The 20,238-nt window shown below is 42.9% G+C and overlaps 2 protein-coding genes across 13 annotated transcripts in view; one reads left to right on the forward strand and one right to left on the reverse strand.

The window, feature by feature from the left end:
• The first annotated feature begins 1,765 nt into the window (after positions 1-1,765).
• Positions 1,766-15,117, forward strand: CYB5R2 (cytochrome b5 reductase 2). Its single transcript, XM_090032774.1, has 9 exons — positions 1,766-1,949; positions 2,094-2,231; positions 3,776-3,848; positions 8,271-8,377; positions 9,936-10,065; positions 11,555-11,638; positions 13,073-13,158; positions 14,017-14,116; positions 14,742-15,117. The coding sequence occupies exons 1-9, from the start codon at positions 1,944-1,946 to the stop codon at positions 14,912-14,914; spliced, it is 897 nt and encodes a 298-aa protein (XP_089888900.1). The 5' UTR covers positions 1,766-1,943; the 3' UTR covers positions 14,915-15,117.
• Positions 15,118-15,261: 144 nt separating this feature from the next.
• The window catches only part of PPFIBP2 (PPFIB scaffold protein 2), a 205,714-nt gene continuing 200,737 nt past the window's right edge, over positions 15,262-20,238 (reverse strand). For all 12 annotated transcript variants that reach the window (XM_090032754.1, XM_090032755.1, XM_090032752.1 and 9 more), the window contains one exon: positions 15,262-19,655. In XM_090032754.1, coding sequence (XP_089888880.1) covers positions 19,584-19,655 — 72 coding nt within the window. In that variant the 3' untranslated portion in view covers positions 15,262-19,583. The remainder of the gene's footprint in view (positions 19,656-20,238) is intronic.

A 20,238-nucleotide genomic window follows, 5' to 3' on the forward strand; every position in this document is an offset into this window, starting at 1 on the left:
GTCAGGTGAGAGAACACAGAGGGAACAAGGAAGTAAAAATAATAGAAACTAAGAAAATGAGAGGTTTGAGAAATAGGATGTTTGTATTTCTCTTTCATAATCAACACTTCTCACTTGCATGGTAGGGTGCAGGGGAGAGCCACATGCATGAGCAGAGGGCAGGAAAACAGATCTTATGATGAGAGGCTGAGAGCAATGGAAAAGCGCAGGCTCGGGGGTGATCTGGTGGCCACCTATAAGCTTATCAGGAGTGCTCATCAGGATCTGGGGGAACGACTGTTCACCAGAGCCCCCCAAGGGATGACGAGACTGAACATTCATAAACTCCGCTGTGACCGGTTCAGGCTGGACGTAAGGAAGAACTTCGCTGTCCGAGCCCCCAAGGTTTGGAACAGACTGCCACCTGAGGCGGTTCAAGCACCCACTTTGAATGCCTTCAAAACACATTTGGGTGCTTATCTTGCTGGTATCCTATGATCCCTGCTGACTTCCTGCTCCTGGGGCAGGGGGCTGGACTCTGATCCTTCAGGGTCCCTTTCAGCCCAAATGTCTATGAAATCTATGGAACTGAACAATTTTTTTTTCAATATCTCTACAAGCATGCTCACTGCAAAGTGAAGAATTAACGCGGCTGGGGGTGGGGTTCTGTGCTTTATGTTGTCTTGTACTGATGCTCATTATACATACAACGGGAATTTTTCTTGGTATTCCTTCCCTTATATCTAGAATATATCTAATCTACCACAGTGCAGCACCCTGTAGCGATACAACAGCTAGCTCAGACACTGCAAGCAGTGATTCAGTGAAAGTCTAGTCCAATTTAAATCAAGCTTTTCACCCTCAACCAATGTATTTGCCTTGTTTTCTGCGTAGCCAACTTGAAACACTTCATGTCTGAATAGCAGCAGCGCTGAACACCAGGGATAGTTGTGCTCTGAACAGATGAAATGTTAAATGAACTGCAACAATAATCTTTGAATCTCAGGTCTTTGGACACCCAAAATTAACAGATCTCCGTCTCCCATTATCCAAATATTTATAACACACAGCTGTGGGACATCTGATGCTTAAAGCTGAAGAATCTTGGAATCTTTTTTGCCCGGCCTTTACCATTAATTGAGTTCTTAAAATATTATGCAAGCATCAATACTCTGTTAGATCTTACAAATGGTTGGGTTAGTTTGTCTGGGTGTGGGGTGTGTATGCATGTATGTGGGGGATATATATATATGTGGGTGTAGAGCAACTTTGTTAAAAAAAATAAAATTACTTCCTTTAGTTTTTTTTTTTTACATAAATAAAAAGAAGAAAAAAAGCCCAGTGTAAGGTTACGTGTGTGTGTGTGTGTATATAGTTATGTATATACCACAAATTAATCACTATGATGTGAAATTTAAGTAGTACAGCTACATTGTGTAACTTTTTTACACCTCCCCCACACACAAATATGTATACACACACACGCATACAGACATATAAATAAATATATACACATTTATTTTTATATATATATATAACAGATGTGCTTTATATATTATATAAATAAATGTGTGTGTATATTTATTTGTGTGTGTGTGTGTGTATACATGTGAGAGAGCCCAAAAGCTTGCAGAAAACCATTTTTTTTAGCAGTTTCTCATTTGGTCTAATAAAATGTATCATCTCTGAACCCAGACTTCTAGATTTTGCATTTTTGTGTACACACATGCACAGCGTTACTCTCCCGGGTACCTCGGGTTCATTAACAGCAGTCCCTTACCTCAAAGGGTGCAGAAGGTAAGGAAGCGGGGGGGCGGGGCGGCGGCAGTGAAGGGCGAGCAGACGACGCGTGGGGCAGGGCGGCGGGGAGAGGCGCCGGGGCAGGGCACCAGGCGGGCTGGACGCGGCGGCGGCGGTCTAGTCTCGCGGCGCCGCAGCCCCGGCCGCCCGCGGAGCCGGCCGCGATGGAGGTGAGCGGGTCGCGGGTGGGCGGGAGCGGGGCTCGCCCGGCGCAGCCTCAGCCTTTCCCCTCCTGCCTCTGCCTGCCAGCCCCGCCCGCGCACCCCGAGGCGACCCCGACCCTCTCACGGCCCTTCCCGCCCTGCCGTCCCCAGGAGCTGTCCGTGCTCGCTGCGGCGCTGGTCGTGGGCGCCTCGGCCTTGCTGTTCGTCTTCAAGGCGGCGAGGACGCGGGCTCCCATTACGCTGAGGGATCCCGACACCAAGTATCCGCTGGCCCTGGCGGAGAAAGAGGTGAGACCGCCCTTCTTTTAGGCCAGGGGTTGGCAGCGTTTTTGGGCAGTGCCAAAAACATCCGCGACCTCAACTCGTGTGATGTCGGCGTGCGTGTGGCTCCCCTCGTCTTGGGGAGGGGATGCGGCTGAGCAGCGAGAGCACAGGGCTGACCTTGAGATTTGGGGTCTGTTCTTGGCTCTGACGCTGACCAGAGTCCAGTGGGTTGGGATGAACCAAGGGGCAGGGGCAAGTGGTACTGGGGAACTGCTTGAGCAGGTGGCTTGCTACGACTTAATCATCTTGACCATCTTCCACCGAAAACTGCAGGGCGCTTCGCTGACTGCTATAGACATACATTCAAGCCACAGATTTCAAAGCCAGCAAGCTCAAAGTCCTGAGAGTGGGGGCGGGATGGGGATGGTGGACAGCTGTGCTCTAGGTTCAGATCCAAGGTCAGATTTTAAAGCTGGCACTCCAAAGTGCAAGGCGGATGTTGCTGTTGTCAGTTTGGGCTAGTGTTTAATTGCACATGCTTTAGTATGCTCTATGAGAAGCTTAATATTAATATTCCTCTCTTACTTACTGGTAGGGAAAGCAGGGCCTGAGGAGGCCAGATAACCTTTTATTCTCTATGCATGTTTCTAAAGTTGCATCACTTAGTGTAGGATCCTCTATTTTCCAAGTGTTTATAATACATTTGTGGGGTAAAGCTGAAGCATCTTGGAATCTTTTTCCCCAGACATTACAGGTTATCAGAAACAGCAGTGTGTTACTTTGACCAAGCTCTGCAGTGTCTGTATAGATCAGATGCTTCAGTGGTGCTTTTTGGCACTTTAATAGCTGGTTCAATCAGCTATTAGATAAAAGTGCCCAAAAAGCCCACTAAAGCACCTGACCTACACAGACACTGGGAAAGCCGGGTACAGCTAATACAACACCTCTTCCGGGCATGTGCTGGGCTGGGTGTGGGGATGTACCAAGTTCAAAGTAAAGCACTGTTTGGGGGGCGGGGTTCCACATCTGCAAGCAGTTTACTGTATTAATTTGGTTCTTAAAATATTATGCCTGCATTAATATTCAGCTAGCTTTTACAAATGGTTGGATTAGTTTATTTGGCCATACAGATCCTAACCTTTAATTTTATATGCGTGAGAAACTGGAGTTGCAAATTTATCTTGAGGAAGGCTGTGCCTTTACATGTCCTGCCTTGCTGGAAATCCTACCATACATCAGGAAATATGTCCAATACACAATGATGAGAGAGTGTCTAAAGATATTTTGTTCATTTGTGTAGCCTTTTTTTACTTAGGCAAAATTCACTTCCCATTTTCACTGTGGGTTAAGTCTTTAGGATCAAGTTCTTTATAACTAGGTTTGAAAGTCTTGATCAGGCAGATTGCTGTCAGACCAGTTGTGCTTCATGTCTCGAAGTTGGCTTGTATATAAATGGAGAGTAGATTCACTACTGAAGCTTACTGTGCTGTTTTCCAAAGCCAAAGCAATGCTGCATGCTCTATGAATTGTTCTAATACTCAGGTCTTTGTCTCTCTGTTTATCGCTAGGAGATCAGCCACGATACCAAGCGTTTTCGGTTTCAGCTTCCATCGCCAGATCATGTATTGGGGTTACCAGTAGGTAAATACTAAAACACTTTATTTTTATTTGTAAGTTTTGGATTTTAACAGAGCGCTTAAAAAAGGAGCAAAGAGTTAATTTGCTGTTCAGGAAAACAAGGGATTGAACATTTCATCCTGCCATATTATGACGACAGGCCTTTTCACCAGCTCTGATCTATTGTACCCGTACATGTATTTCACTCATGCTACCATAAGCTCCATCCCCCCCGCCCTGGTAATGCACCCCCTGTGCTTGCTGCTGCCCTGCACTGCTGCCCTCGCTGTAGCCCCGCATGCAGGAGGCACTTCACCCAGGCAGCGCAGGGTAAGCAGCGGCAAGAAGATCCCCATGTGGCTCCTCCGCTCCCTGCAGCGCCCTTGAGAACAGCACCGCAGGGAACTCCCTGTAGGGGACAGCTGCTGTCCAGCTTCCCTCCCCTGCAACCTGGCGCTGCAAGGAACGGAGGAGCTGCACGGGGATCTTCTTGCTGCCGCTCGCCCTACACTGCCCCAGTGAAGCTCCTCCTGTGCCAGGGCTGAAAAGCAGGGCTGTGCCCCTCAAAGAACCAGCCCAGCCATGCCAGATCGTGCCTGCCAAGCTGCAGAGGCACCTGGGAGAGGGTAGCAGAGTGACAGGGAAAGGTGGCTGCTTGCCGTTCCTCGCTCTGTCCTTCCCTGCCCTGGGTGCCTCTGCAGCCCAGCAGGCGCAGTTGGGAAGAGCGAGACCACGCGGCGAGGCTGTGAGCGCCACATTGCAAGCAGCAGCATACTCAGGGGGCGCATCACCAAGGCAGCGGAGGGCAACCACCTTCTCCGTGTAGCCTCGCTCTTCCCAGCCACACTGAATCGCGCCTTTTGGCTCTGGATTAATATAATGTATAGTTTGTATTACGAAAGTGTTGCTCAACAGGGTGTTTATGGAGCAGCTGGGCTAAAACTTTCAGCAGTTTGCAACATGTTAAAATGTATCAATTCTGGATGAGTTAAGTCTGTAAGTACCCATAATAAATTGCATATATGCAAGTTATCAAATGTAGAGGACCAGTGGAAATTACTGTATGTACATTTATTTTGAAGTCAGTGTTTTTGGTCGCTTGAATTTCAAATTGGGACGCGGGAGCAGGCAACTGCTGTAGTTCCGAGTTGGGGCCAGAGTTGGACCCACAGCAGTCACCTGTCCTCCTCTGTAGCTTCTGCCCTCTCCTCTGTCCCTTTACCCCCCTTACTGTCATGTCCTCAGGGAAGGAGCCTGAGCAGGGAGGGTCTGACAGTAAATGGGGGCAGGAGGGCTACGGGGGAGAAGTGGGGTGGGCACTGAGGGCATCGAGGCCAACTGACTCCTCCCTCAGCAACTATTTTCCCTGCTGCAGCAGTGAGAAGGGAATATATTCAAACCAACTTTCTGATCATTAGATTCTACATCTGGAAAATAATCATAAATGTATACATTTCCATATATAGAATCAAAGTATTGGGGGATTCATCTTATATTCAGGGTTGTCTTATATTAAAAATATATGGTAGTTGCTTTTGAATTTTACAGCAGTGGTTCTCAATCTTTTTTGTACCAAGATCCATTTGTAAACATAGATGGCCTGTCCTGACCCAATCCTCCACACTTCTGACCTGCTGCTCCCTGCCCCCATACTCCAGCCCTCCAGTGTGGGGCAGAGGGTGGGTGCGTGGGGCAGGGGTGTAGGGTATGGGGAGCACCAAGCAACCCCTTGCAGGCTGGAACTCTGACTGTCTGCAAGGGGAAAGCCAGTTTCCCACATTTTTCTCTTTAAAGGAGAATTCATTTTTAAGGTTTGTTCACAACCCTTTCATATATTGCAACCCATTCTGGGCTCATGACCCACATGTTGAGAAACGCTGTTCTAGAGGATCCTGTACTGTAGTCAAAGATCTGATTGCAGCTAATGTAGATGTGTCTAAGTTAGCTATCAACTTGCTACCATGGGTTCTGATCACGTGTAGCTGCTTGAGTGCAGGCAGCAAAATCCGTAAATACATAGGCAGCTGTGTTGCCCTGATTCTGCTGCTCAAAGCACCCAAGCTGACTTCTTGACTGCTAGATCAGGTTTCCCTGCACCAGCTAGTGTCACACCTTTGACTCTAGTGTAGACATGGTTAGATGAGAAAGAGGTTGCAGGCTTTCACTCTTATAGCCCGTTAACAATGGATTTGGGGAGACAGGAAGAATAGTACATTTTAGAGATGTGTTATTGTTGTTCTTCAGGCATTCAGCAGATATCTGCCAGCTTTTTTTTTCTCCTCTCTATCATAAAGTTTTCAGGAAATTAGGGTCTGCCAAGGGTATTTTGCTGATGCCACTGAACTGTGAACCTTGAATTGAGGATAACCTGCTCAAGGGTCAACGACCCTCTTGTCCTGAACAGCACTCTTTCCAATCTGGCTCTTTTCCAAATTGCATAGTCCTGGCTGTTTCAAGCCGCACACGGCATGAGCTCTCCTGTTCTGCAAGTTACCTGTGTCCTTTTTTTCCCAGGCTGAGCTTGTTGTTTTCAGGAAAATTGCTAATCAATGGCAGAAGGCAGGGAAGGCTGGCTTCTTAGAGATTAACTTGTTCAGAGAGGCAGTAGCTTTTGTAGGTGACAGTCTACTTTGTCAGATGCTATGAAACAATGAAATCAATGGCAACAGCTGGCCTCCACTTTTATACAGATCCTCTTGTCTTCCAGTGGATAGTATGAAAAATACTTGTTTGTCCATGAAGGAAAACAAAGGTGAATGACTACATGAAGCAGCCCCCACTGCCTCTCTATACCCCAGGTCTACTCTTGTTTGATCTTTTCTCCCTCACTATTTCTTACTCCTGAAACACTTTCACCTAGTATTTAAATTGACTTCTTTCATAGGTCACGTGGTTGCTGCTTTGTGTGGGATCTAATCTAGGGACTTTACTTTTTGAAAGTGTCACTTGAACATGGGTTTCTCTAGCAGTACTGCTTTTTTGTGCTCAGAAGCCCTGATTCTGCAGTCCAGCTGCAGAATACTCACATTGCCACTATGGGTTCCTAAAACTGGGGTTTTCTGCCTTGGTTTGTGAGACTAGTAAAATACCTGTTTTCACGTGCCTTAAAAGAGAAAGCTTCAGTAAAAACCTATATAGGCAAAGATGATGTGAATAATCAGCCAGTTCTTTTGTTAATATTTAACTTGCAACTTCCTGCTTCCCAAATGTCCAGTCCCAGTATCCCCCTGAGATGCTTTAATATTAGTTTGTGACATAATAGCTTGTTTCTTAGATGTATATACTTAACACTAGGCTACAAGAATCATTGGTCATCACTGACATATAGGAGAAGGAAGAGATGCTGGAAACCCACCAGACATCAGGCTAGAGCAGCAATAAGCTAAATCACATATACTTCTATTTTGCTGGTAGATACCCAATATGTTTGTAAAAAACATGTTTGGAAAGAGTCTCACTTCATATGTAACTCAGTATGTCCTTCAAAAGCAGGATGCACGTGAGCAGAACAGAGACTGCAGGGGCTAGCTCTGTTCCAGCCACTGTACCACAGAAATTGTGGTATATCTGAGAAACAGAAATTGTGGTGATGTTGCTCTAGGAAGAGTTGGCTGGTAAAATTTTAGTCCCTCTGCATACTGGCTGCCTATCTGCAGAAAACCAAAAATAGTTTCATAGTTTCTATGGTTGGAAGGGACCTGAGTAGATCATCTAGTCCAACCCCCTGCCATGGCAGGAAGGAGTACTGGGGTCAAACGACCCCAGCAAGGTGTACATCTAACAAATATTGTCTTGTAAAAATTGTAGCTATTATCTATCTTTATTTTTTCTTCAGTAGAGATCTGGAATTATGTGTATGTGAATGCAATTATTTATTTGTCCATGGTATTGTGTGTTGGTATTATATTTATTAGCATGATGTGGGAAAAGCCATACTCCACATAATACACACAGGATTGTAGTACTCAAAGCAGTTCTAACGTGGTTTAGTGGACAGAGTTCAGGTAATGTCTAATATGCAAAAATAGTAAGATTTATTTTATAGTTTCACAATTTATTTCATAATTGCAGACAAATTCATAGCATTGTAGTTACCATATATATTCTGTATGTGGATAGCATTCCATTTTTATGTCATAATACAGGATTATCTATCTAAAGAACAGACATTTTTTGCAGCAACATGTACTGGATTAAAAGTTGCAGAAATGTAATGAAGAATGTTTCTGTGTTAGATGACTCGATTATGGGATACATTAGTAATACTGTTAGGCTATTTTTTAACATTGTGTTTTGCATCACAATACGTTATATTGGGCTAAGATCACGCATTTTATTTTCCCAACCTTTCCTTCCTTTTTGTTTTCTTTTTCTCCCAAGCCTGGAAAGTACAAACCCTTAAAGCTGAAAATGAGATGACAATACTGTAACTTTCTTTCTTTTTAGGCCAACATGTTTATCTTTCTGCCAAAATCAATGGTAGTTTGGTGATCCGGGCCTACACACCAGTTTCCAGTGATGAAATAAAAGGTTATGTTGATTTAATTATAAAGGTAAATTTTAGTTTCTGTTCAAGCCATTTAACTGGTTGTCTCAAATACAGCTCCCTTGGCAAGCAAGCAAGTAGCACCTGTGTAAATGCCATTTATGTCTGCGTACATGAGTTTTAGTTCCTATTCCCCACTGTGCAGCACACCGTGTCCTCCTAAGCATGCATTTGGCCTCTGGCCACATTTATTCTTTGTCTCTTTGTCTCAGTGTTGTTTCTGCATTTTGCATGGAATAGTCCCTGTATAAAATGCTTAAAGAGGAGGAGGAGCAGACAACACCCAGGGACCTTTCATTTCCAGAAGCTGTTTTACTGAGTCCCCAAACCACATTCCCTTTAGCTTCTTCTTTTCATGTCCCACTTATCTTCCTCTTTTGAGTGCCCCCCAAGCCAGCTTCTACAGGAGTGGTATGAATACATTTTCTGAGTAATAGGCATTGTTGGCTGTGGGAGACAGAGGGGGCTATAAGTTAGATATTCCATTGCTCGAAGAAATGCCGTAACCACTAAACGATGGGGCTCAATGATAGGCAAGTCGTCGTCCTCCTCGCAGTCCTGGTTTTTCTGTGATTAACTTTTGGGGATTTCACAGGATTATGTGTCTTCCTAGATGGAATAGGACAGTGATTCTCAACCTTTTTAGACTTAAGGCACTCCTCATTAAACTCAAGGCATCCCTTGGAAAATACCACATTTTTAACTCATTTTTTTGACTACAGAAAAATGATAGGGCAATTTTTCTGTTGCAAAGAACTCAGAAAGGCCACAACAAATGAGAAGGTATTTAATATTTGGAGTCCTATTTAAAAACTTGGGCTTATTTTGTGACTCAAGTGTGTACACCTAACAGTTCTAACACTGTGGCACTCCACAGCACCATTGAAAGAATCTTAAGGGACCCCAGGGTGCAGCAGCACTCTGGTTGAGAAAAACTGGAATTGGATCACAGCAGAAAGTAAGTGACTGGAGCTGATCCCTTTGGAGCATGCTTAGAAGGACAAGCTGAGTTGCATGGCAGGGAGGATCTGAAAACTGTGGGTGGCCTTAAACTCTGCATAAATGCTACTTAACTGCCTGAAGAGGGAGTTGGATTTGGGCCAGCTTGTTTACTGTACAAACCAGTGTTTGCCTGGGAAGAAAAAGTCTGTGAAAATTTAAACTGATACTGTCAAACAGCATAGTTATTAGTACGGGGTACCTTCCAGGGCTGCTGAATACACTTGAAACCAACCAACCCACCCTGGAGGAAGTTTGCCATGAAATCATCCTAGTTTGAAGGTCAAATATTGTATTGTGCATTCCATGCCTACATTTTCTTCAGCTGGGCTGCATGCAGGGGTGGTGGTGAAATACCAGCATTAGCATTTTGCTTGTAGAATTGCAGTGGCTTCTGGCTACAGTGGACAAACATATTTGAAAGCAAGGGATTTTCTGGATCATATTTCAGATGCTTAGTGTAACTGCAGGCAAGCAAAAGGCTGTTTTTTAAAAAAAAATTACCACTGCTACCTGGGACCTAACTGGTTTATGACACAAATAGCCACTGGTTGGTTTTTTTTCAGGTCTACTACAAGAATGTCAGTCCTAAATTCCCTGAAGGTGGAAAGATGTCCCAGTACTTAAACAGCATGAACATTGGAGATACTATTGACTTCAGAGGGCCAAATGGACTTCTTGTGTATAAGGGGCCAGGTACATTGATGTTTAAATGGAAGGTGGGAATTTAGTTATTTTCAAGGGCAGTTTAAAGCTTGAGGGCTTAAGTTTAGGACATGGCTTTCTTTTGAAATTAAATGGCAGGAAGAAACCCAGGTCTCTCTCACCAAGAAAGAATTCCTATGTTTTTTGACTGAAGCCTGCCCTAGTTGGCCATAGTGGAGGGGGAAGAGTGGTGCAGTCTTTCCTTGTTCACCCTGCCCTCGTGTTAGGTGTTGGTAATTCAGTTCTTTATACATTACTGCTGTGATCATTGTACCAGACGGTCCTGGCCTGTTTCACACTGCAAGCCTCCCTACGCATTGCCCTTTTAGGAAATTCGTTACTGCAGTTAAATAAACTCCCTGGCTGGGAACCAATTCCACTTTAGTTTTAAAACAGGCTTGACTTGGTTAAGGCTCTTGCATGTAGCTCATTCTGGATGGGAGGAAACAACCTGCTGATACAAACAACTCTCACTTGAGGTGGCTGTGAAGGAGAAAGGCAATTTGCTTCATGCACCTCAGATTTATGCAAGAAGCGCTGATGCTTTGTACTTTTCAGGATCAGGCCCTTATGAATAATATACAGATAAGTCCATTATCTTTTAGAGGGACTCAGTGACCCATGTAACACCTAGATCCACACACATTTCTATTGTGTTTCAGTTGCCACAGACAACGGCAGCACTACAGACAACAGCATGGAAAGCTCATTATTTGTTACAAATCTGTTAAATGATTTATCAGAGTGTGCATGTGAAAAATGCTCTGTGTAGAACTATCTGGTTGGCTTAGTTTGTAGAGACTAATTGCTTTGCAAATGGCATCTAATTTTCAAATTTGAGTAAAGCAGTGGCATCTTCTGGTGTGGAACAGAAGTTGTCTGGTTGTTTTCATGCCTGGATATTAGAGGTCACAGTTTCCTGGCTATGACTGCCAAGGGCTTAATTGGATTCTTGTAGCAAGAGCTGAAAGAATTACAAATACAGTAATAAAAAGGGTCTTACCTAAGTGTGCAGCACATTTGACTGCTTTATTGCAGATCTGTTGAATATTGTTACTAAAAGGTGAGATCTTCAGCTGTGCTTTCATAGAGTAAAAGTGATTTACCAACCTCTTGAGAATTCCCCTGGCAGAGACAGTGCTACTCACCACCCTTAGGCCCTTCAGCGTGGGGCCATAGTACTCCATCAATTCACAGCTGCCAGATAGTGTTTCAGGGTCAATATAGCTGGCTACAATTTGGTTAGCCTTGATTCTGCTCAGAATTATCCAGGACGGTGAAGAAGTCCAGAGAGGCTACCAAGGTACAATAAAGCCACTTCTGTCATTTCCATCTGTTTTCTGTTCTGAGCACTGGTTGGCTGGACCAGAAGACCTGACACAGTGAATTAAGCTGTAGGCAGCAGTAATTGTCCTTGCATAGCAACTGTATGGATTACTCATCAGTTCATTTACTTACAAATGTTGTGTGTTTCTTCCAGGTAAATTTGCTATCAAGCCTGACAAGAAGTCTGAAGCACAGATAAAGTTTGCAAAGCATCTTGGGATGATAGCTGGGGGAACAGGTGAAACTATTGGTTGCTTGTACAAGTTACAAAAATTGCCCGTTTCTGCAGTTTAAATGTGTCACGCTGTACACGTGCAGGTTTTTTTTTTAACAATTTAAATGAGTTTGCTGCATTGCAAACTAGACCACATCTGCATGTAGTTTAGTTTGCAACATAGCTATTTGCAACATAGTGGCTTTTTGACAGCTTGCCCCCTCCTGCCAGGGAGAAGTGGGCTGAAGGCAGAAGTGGGGAGGAGCCCGATTCTTGTTCCCCCCCAGAATCTGCTTGTGTTTCCTGTGCCCAGGGAGCATGCTGCGGTCAGGCCAAGCAGCTCCTAAGCTGTGATGGGCCCCGGTCCTTTCCTCCATGGCCATTTGGGCAGGCTGCTAGCAGGCCAGACGCTGGCCCAGCAAGAGTTGGTTTGGGCTGGGTGCTGCTTCTGAGCTGGGGCAACACCGGGGGCAACACCACCGCAGAGGGAAGGACCTCCTGGGGCTTGGGGGCTGCTTGGCCTCCCAGTAGCTTGCCCCCTGGCCACGGGAGATGTGGCAGGTTCCACAGAAGGAAAAAAAAAAAGGGATCAGGGCCCTCACTGTAATAGTGACAGAAGCCCCTAAATTGAAATGGTGGTTCTTTAATTACTGCAATTAAAAACCAACCATTTCAGTTTAGGGGACTAAACCACAGCCACGTCTACAAACACGCCATGTCATTGTGCTAAGGGTGGGCACTTTGCTAAAGAGCATACAGGTTATCAGAGGATTGTAATGAATGTCACACACACATTTTATTACCATGGAATTATTGTTTTTATTACCAGTTCAAGCTACTACCTAACAGTGCTTGCACTGATACAGGGATTTAATAGTTCAGTGGTTATTTGCTTGAAGTGAACATATTACACCTTGAATATCCAATGGTTTCTATTCTTCAGTGCTGAAGATCTTCAGAGCCCAGATAATTTTTACCACTATTCGTCAGTAGCTAATTGGTCCTGATTGCAGACATGATAGCATGATAGCATCCTGGCACAGTATTAATTGCTATCTACCACAGCAAGACAAAAATAGGGTCTTCAGTGTGGCTTGAGAGCCAATAATTTACACACATTCTAATTTTAGCTCTTAAACTGATTTAGTGCATGACCTTGGGTAAATCACTTAAACCTTTACCCTATGTACAATATTTCCTTCTCTTTACTATGAAAGTGCTGTGAGGGTTAAATGAATTAATATTGAAAATGGACGTTCCTAGGTGTGAAATATTACTTGGTCACTTTTGGAGTGAAATTATGGAACATCAAAGCTGATATGGGTTGTAAACTGGGATGTGAGGCCTTGATCCTGGGCCTCATGCAGACAAAACTCTCAGTGAAGTTGCCTGCTTCTGCATTGCAATCTGTGGATGGGCTTAGAGAAAAAGCTCATTTGTGACTCTTATTATGAATAGGAATTACACCAATGTTGCAGCTGATTCGTCACATCACAAAGGACCCCAAGGATGACACAAAATGTTACCTACTTTTTGCTAATCAGGTAAATATGCTGTAGCTTTTGTTTGCCAGAATCTGTGCTCCCTGCTCCTCCCACAGGACTTTGAACTGCTCAAACTGTTATGGTATTTAACCCAGAAAATTCCTTTTCTATATAGATTCAGTGAATGCTCTTCAGGATAGTCTCTCTTCACTTATATATATATTTAACACATATCTATGGGAAGACAAACATCTGATGAATATTTTGATATATTTTGTTTAAAAGTGGTTTGTAGCAGGAATTACAAGAGAGATCATGATTAACTGCATTAGATTTGAATCGCTTAGATTCAAGTTGGGTTTCTCTTACTCTTAAACAAAATATTATCCTGAACCTTATTGTGAAAAACTATAAGAAATTTTTCATTCCTGAAAGGAAGGTTTTATGTGAAATTCTTACCTCAAACTGGTATGCCTGATCACCTCCACTTCAAAATTTGCAAAAACACCAGTGCTAAGAGACCAAGACAGGGCCAAATGGGCTAACAGTAATTCTGAACATAAGTCTGAATTTTTGATATGTCTTTTTAAATCAATCCTTTAACACTCCTTTAAAGGAATCATGTAGCTTGGTGTTAAGTCTATTAATTTCACTCTTAAATCAGAATTTATAGCAAAGAAATGTTATAAACTACCAAATATTTAAGAGGAAAAAAACCTGCTTGCTTAGTTTGGCTACTTTAATAGTTATAAATGAGGAAGACTGAAAGGTAGAGGAGGTGAGAACTGTGTAACTTTGAACTACCTGTGATCCCTTACTGCCGAAAACAAAGTTAGCTCTGTTAGTTTGTATTACTCAGTGCACTGAGATAGTTTGGAGGAAAATAATTCTCTCTCTCTCTGGCTCTCCATTTTCTAGACAGAAAAAGACATACTATTAAGAACAGAGCTAGAGGAGGTTGCTAAGAAGCACCCCAGTCAATTTAAACTGTGGTACACACTGGACAGGCCTCCTCAAGGTAGGTTGCTGATGCATGAAAAAAGATCTTTTTGTCCTTCTCTCTGTATACAGGGCCTCCTTGTATACATCATTTGTACTGTACCCATTCCTTTGCTATCAGAGCCCTTCTAAAATATATTACTATCTTGAAACTCGTCTTAAAATGAGAAGTTGTTCTGTAAACCTTTGCTGCAAAGTTCATTCCCTGGACTTCCCAGCAAAATCTATAGTTCTGCTGCTTTGTGTTTTCTCTTTTTCTTGTTTCTTCAGCAGAATCATATTACATTGGCAGGTACTAAGGAGTTCAGTTAGACAAGCTGTCATGGGCACAACAGAAAAGTGGTGCTTACAGTAGTTAGGTCCTGGTAGGCTGCAGTTGCAGGCACCAGAGATGAGAATGTGAATTGTTAGATTTACCTCCCTCTTAAAACACTGGGAGCCAAGTGCCTGGCTTTATTCGGAGTGGTGTGGTCCTATCCTTGTGTGCAAGTAGCTTCTTGCAGTGGTGATAGTGCATACAGCCCACAAACAGCAACATGTGAAGGGTAAGCATTGCTGAAGATACAGATGGGACTCTCGATATGAATTTATATTCAAATCTTTGTAAGATACTAATAGCATCCCTTGTCACTTTTGTCTTTCAGATTGGAAGTACAGCTCTGGTTTCATCACTGTGGACATGATTAAAGCACATCTTCCTCCACCTGGCAATGATTCCATCATTCTGATGTGTGGGCCACCTCCTATGATTCAGTTTGCTTGTCAGCCCAGTCTGGACAAACTGGGTTATTCCAAAAATAACATGTTTGCTTATTAACATGAAAAGGCATTGAACAACATCAGTAAACATACTATATTCCTGGCACATGCTGTGATAATCCTCTATACTGCAGCTCTTTTAGAGCAATGTAATGCTCTGATGTAGACTCTATTCCTTTTTAAGTTGAATGTCAAGAATTTTATTGCCTAGTTACTTAAATCTTTTGTATTCCTACATAAATTTTCAATATTATAACACACGCCCTATTGAGTAATATTCTTTAACCTCCCTACATTAAGCAGTAAGATACAGAGTTGCATATTTATAAGATTAAAGTATGAAGATGGTATTACTGTATAAAGTTAAAGGCCAGGAGACTCTAGGCACTGGCATTCAATTATCCTGACATGCTCTGCCTTCACTGCTGTACTGAGAAAATTTTGTATCTGAGGAAGGGAGAAGTTCTGTTCATTTGCTTAATTTGTTAGGATCAACATTCAGGAGCCTGCGTTTGTGCCCTGAAGTCTGAAGCTCTTTCCCAACTCATTAGGAGTATATGGCATGACCCTACAAGTAATTTACTAATTAACATGACTATGTTTTTGTTGCATCACCTTCGTCCCTGTGAAACAAGGGATAAAAGTCTTGGTAATCCTAAGAAAACAAAAAAGATTGGGAAGAAATGGCAGTGGCTCAGGGATGCTGAATAGAATTCTCAAAGCTTCTCAAAATTGCTTTATTGTTGTAATAAGAATTCTCATTTCAGAATACAGCTTAATTTGGGAGGCTAATATTTAACCTTTCACTGAACCACATTGCACTGAACATTATTCTAGGTTATGTTTTCTTATTACCTTAACTACCGTTGAAGAAAGAGGGTTTCAGTAACTGTCACTGCCAAATGCATAACTGATATTTACACTGCAGTTCAGTGTAATGTATCTAGTGACATTAGATTACGGCCTTGTTGCACAGTAATTTTGGGCAGCTCCTGGAGCTCTTAACTCCTGGGTTGTCCACACATTAATACCTGAAACTAGTTTTAAGTGCTTGTTATGTGGCTCAAAGTTATGTCATTCCAGGGTAGGATTCTCTCTGATCAGCTCATGTTACACTAAGGCGTAACCACTGTAGGCTCCACTTTAGTGTAAATACCCTTTCCACTGGCCCAGATCAGTCGCACTGCTGCCACACCTCCCCAGGCACTCCAGATCCCCTCTCACTGCCCCCCTCCCTCTCCATTCCTGCCCTCTTACTTGTGGCTGTCCAGCCTGTCTGCCCTGGGGTAGCAGGTAGGGAAGGGGTAACCTTCCTGCCTGGATGCTGCTGCTGCTCTGTGCCAGAAGACCAGCAGCCTGCACAGCCAAGGCAGGCAGGTTATGCCCCAGGTGGTGGGTGGAGGCAAAAGATGGGGGAACTTGGATTTAAAAAAAAATCTCTTTAATGACTCTACTGCTTTACATTCTATCCTCAGGCCTTATTTGTACTGTACTATGCTTTAACCCTGGAAGATCTGGGGGACAGGAACTATGTTCTTTATTTAACTGTAAAGTCCCACACACCTTACACATAAGACTTTTAAACCAAGACCGGACCAAAGAATTGCTAACTTTTAAAAATATTTCTTGGTACCTTACTGATGAAATCCAGTGACAATTCAAGTGAAGGAAGGATCAAAGTTTGAGGCAAGGAAACAATGATAGGCCTGAGCAGGGGAAAATAGCAAAATTTAGATGCTTAAGGCCTCTGCTACATGTTATGTGTGTTACACAGTTAATGGGTTAATGGTGCAATAAATTAAATCAGCCACATCTGTGAAGTAATTATCACACTAACAATGCCTATCCAGCTATAAAAAGAGCCAACCAGCTACAAAGGTAGTGCTTGAAAATATAAAACAGCTCTATAGTTGGTTTCTATCCAGCTTTAATTTGAATATGTGGCAGGACCCTAAGATAACAAGGCTAAAAAAGGACTTAAATCTGAAATAGTAATTCTGACCTGCTTAAAAGGCTATTCTCAATTCTTCTCTTCAGAGTGGCTCATTGGAAGTGTGCCACTGTGCAGAGAAGAATTAGATTCATTTGGCCAAGAGAGTAAGACAGCATTGCCTACTAGTTAGGGCATTTATTAGAGAGGAGGAGGTGCAAGTTCTAATGGTCCAAGGACTTTCTGTATTTTGTTTAATGACTAACTGCCCTGGGAGTGGGACCTGTGGCACTCTAGTCTGGTAAATTTTGCATTTCAAGGGAGCACCTCTATTTTAAAAGAAAAATGAGCCTTCCTCAGTTCCTTGAAATGAAACATGCAAGGACTTAAATTTGGGAAAGGCTTTGGGCTGAAGATCCCAAGTGCTAGAAGAGGTCTTACCACAGTACATTGAGTAAGGTACCTCAGTCTTACAGACTGACAGCATTTCATGTTGGCTGCCTGTAAACTGCTGTTCACTGGGATACTTTTACTATGTGCATTTGTTCAGTGTCTACCAAGTTCAGAAGTTATTCCAAGTTAGGGGATATTTATTAACTACTGAAGAGAATATAGGCATAGAGGAATCAGCCTAAACTTCCCCACAGCCACGCTTGTGTAGAAATTACTACAAAGAGTCACCAGGAGATAGAGAAACAGCCAGAATTTATTCACTACAATGTGACAGCACAGATGTCAACATTTTGCATTTCCTTGAACCATTCTCTCTCCTCTATCCTGCTAGCTTGATTTTTTTTTTAGCATAGGCAAAAATTAGAAATTGAAATAATCTGATAAACTTTTGTTTAAATTGTTGTGTAGACTTTACTATGACACACAAGCTTTAAAGTGTTACATTAGAAAAAAAATCCAGTCAGGCCTCCTGGAAATATGCCAGCAGTGTAACACTGCTTTCCTCTCTTGTACTGGTAATGGTGCCACTTGAGTCACCATTCCTGCATTTGTGGGTTAATTCATCACTGAACATTTCAGATGCTTAGTGTCCCCTGTGCTGATAATTAATACTCCTTTCCTTGCCTTTTGAAAGCGCTGAGTGGAGGTGTAGCTGATCCCACTAACTCCAATGGGACTTTCCCATGGAAATCCCAGTCTTTGTCAAGTATATAAATTAAACAATTTCACCATATCCTTTATACAGCAAGAATAGACATGGTGGAAAATAGCTGCTTTAATTCCTATAATTAACATTTATACAAAAGCTTTCTGAGGTGAAGTGGCAAACTAAGCTTCATAAAAAAGTCACTTAAGTTCCCCCTGGCTTTAGAGTCACAAATGGGAAAATGTTCAGTAAGACTGAACCTGAAATGAAGGGAGCCAGCAAACGGAAGCAGAAACAAAATGAAACAAAACACAGCATAAGGTTTACAAAAAAAAAATCACCAGGTTCTCGTGCAAACATCACAGCTTGTTTCTGGCCAAATCTCTGCCATGAGACTATCCAAAGTTCATATACATTTAATTACAGTAGCACGAAGCAATTCAGTGACAGAAGGAAAGTGGCTGGTAAAGGCCTTACAGCTGATCACCTCCAATTGCTTGTTCTGAGTTCAGGGAACTCCATTCTGTATGCCACTCTGACTCACAGTTCAGGCAAGTTCAAAATGTTCAGAGCCCACTGGCCCATTAGTACTTCCTTAGGTTTTGCTTTTTATAGCAGAAGGCTATATACAGTAGAACTCCCTAAAACTTTCCATTTGTACAAGGATCTGTCGTCACTTGCAACAAACCCCATGCCAGTTCCATTGCATGCACTTCAAAGCAACTGCAGAGGGAGTGTTGAACCCTGGTCTGAGAAAGTCAACATGCAGGCTGTCTTCGCTGGGTGTTAGGTCTGTTCCCTGACTATGAGCGCACTCTGTTTATAATAAGTACCAAGAAAAACTAAGCAAAGTAGCCTTTTGGGTCCCTCATCTTTCCCGAGAGTCTCAAATTGTCCTTCTAATTGTTGCTGGTTTTAGGCAGAGAGAGAAAAAGCATAGTAAGGATTAATGTATTCCCTCCTGGCCTATTCTGGGAACATGCCCACTACATCATCTCACTTTTGCTGCTGGCCATTCACAAGGTGTGAAAGCTTATCTGTCTTCTCTCTCCATCCCAATGTTATAAGCAGGACAGAGAAAGCAGAGACAAATGGAGGTACAAGAGGAGGGAACAAAGTTCCTGCTCCCCCACTGACAGCTTTCTCAAGCTCCTAAACTAGCCCTGTCTATACAGCAACAGTTCTGTAAACATTGTAGCTGTCTGCCAGACCCCAGGATAGCACCTACTGCACCATTTGGTCGAGGAGAAAAGGAGCAGTTGGAATTGTTAAAGGCTTGTCCTCATTGCTTTTACTTAATTCAGGAAGACTCTGAACCTGTGGCTATGGTGCCAATCTACTTACATTAATCCCTACGTGGAAAGTAATTATAAAAGTACAAAATTATAAAAGTTTGCTTGCAGCTGTGCACAAATTCACTATATATCTGCAAAGACATCTTTTACTGGTTTTGCTTCTCAACTCTGGATGAGAAATTATTTTGCATAGTTTTTCTTTTTAACATCTAGGTAAAAATACTTATTAGGGTACCCAGTATATTTTTCTTTACCTGTAAAGTGTTGCTGTATCAATGACATATAACTTATGTCTCATTAGCAGAAAAGCATACGCTATTTTCTGCCATATAGCACCCAGTTTCCTTGGCCAGTTATCTGGATGTGTGTGTGAGGTATTAGTGTTCTTGATCATGCTGAAACATCATCTCCAGTCTTCAAACGTGGGTGTTAAAAATCTATTGTCATTCAGCATTTCATCTTGGCTTAGCATATTCTGAAAGAGAGAGAACAGAATGTGGATTACGTAAGTATCCAGTTAGATGCATATAGCATTGGGAAAGGAACCAAAATAAAACCTGATTCACAACAGATGGAATTTGCTGTATTATTACTATTATACATCCCATGGAATAATGCATAGAAAAATTCAAAATTATGTGCAGAAACTCCAAATTATGCAAAAGTAATTTAATTTATTTATTTATTTTACAAATTAAACTAAATATAACACTATTTGAATGTACTTTAGAAATATATGCAGGTACTTTGTATAGTTGGGGGTGGGTGTGGGGGGTTTTGTGAAGATGTGGGGAGGTATGTGTGCATGTGGGGTTTGTGAATGGGGTTTGGGGATTTGAGGGGTGTTGTGAAGAGGAGTGTGTGGGAGGATTTATAGGTGGGTGTGCCCCCCCCCAACATCTCCCCTCATGGTGCACCACTGCTGGCAGCTCAGTGGCAGTAGGCAGCAGGCCTTCAGGGTGCTCATGGCCACAGCAGGTAAAGTCGCTGGCGGCACGTGCCTCTGGCTGAGTCTCAGGGCCTGCACTTGCTGGCACAGCCTGTCTGACCCACTGGCA

Source organism: Crocodylus siamensis, chromosome 2, assembly GCF_052110815.1.
Source record: "Crocodylus siamensis isolate JL-2025a chromosome 2, ASM5211081v1, whole genome shotgun sequence".
Lineage (NCBI taxonomy): Eukaryota > Metazoa > Chordata > Crocodylia > Crocodylidae > Crocodylus > Crocodylus siamensis.

Coding starts and splice junctions, on each gene's coding strand:
- CYB5R2 (XM_090032774.1), top strand. Junction 2,232..3,775: donor TGGCCCTGGCGGAGAAAGAG/GTGAGACCGCCC, acceptor GTTTATCGCTAG/GAGATCAGCCACGATACCAA. Junction 10,066..11,554: donor TCTTGTGTATAAGGGGCCAG/GTACATTGATGT, acceptor TGTTTCTTCCAG/GTAAATTTGCTATCAAGCCT.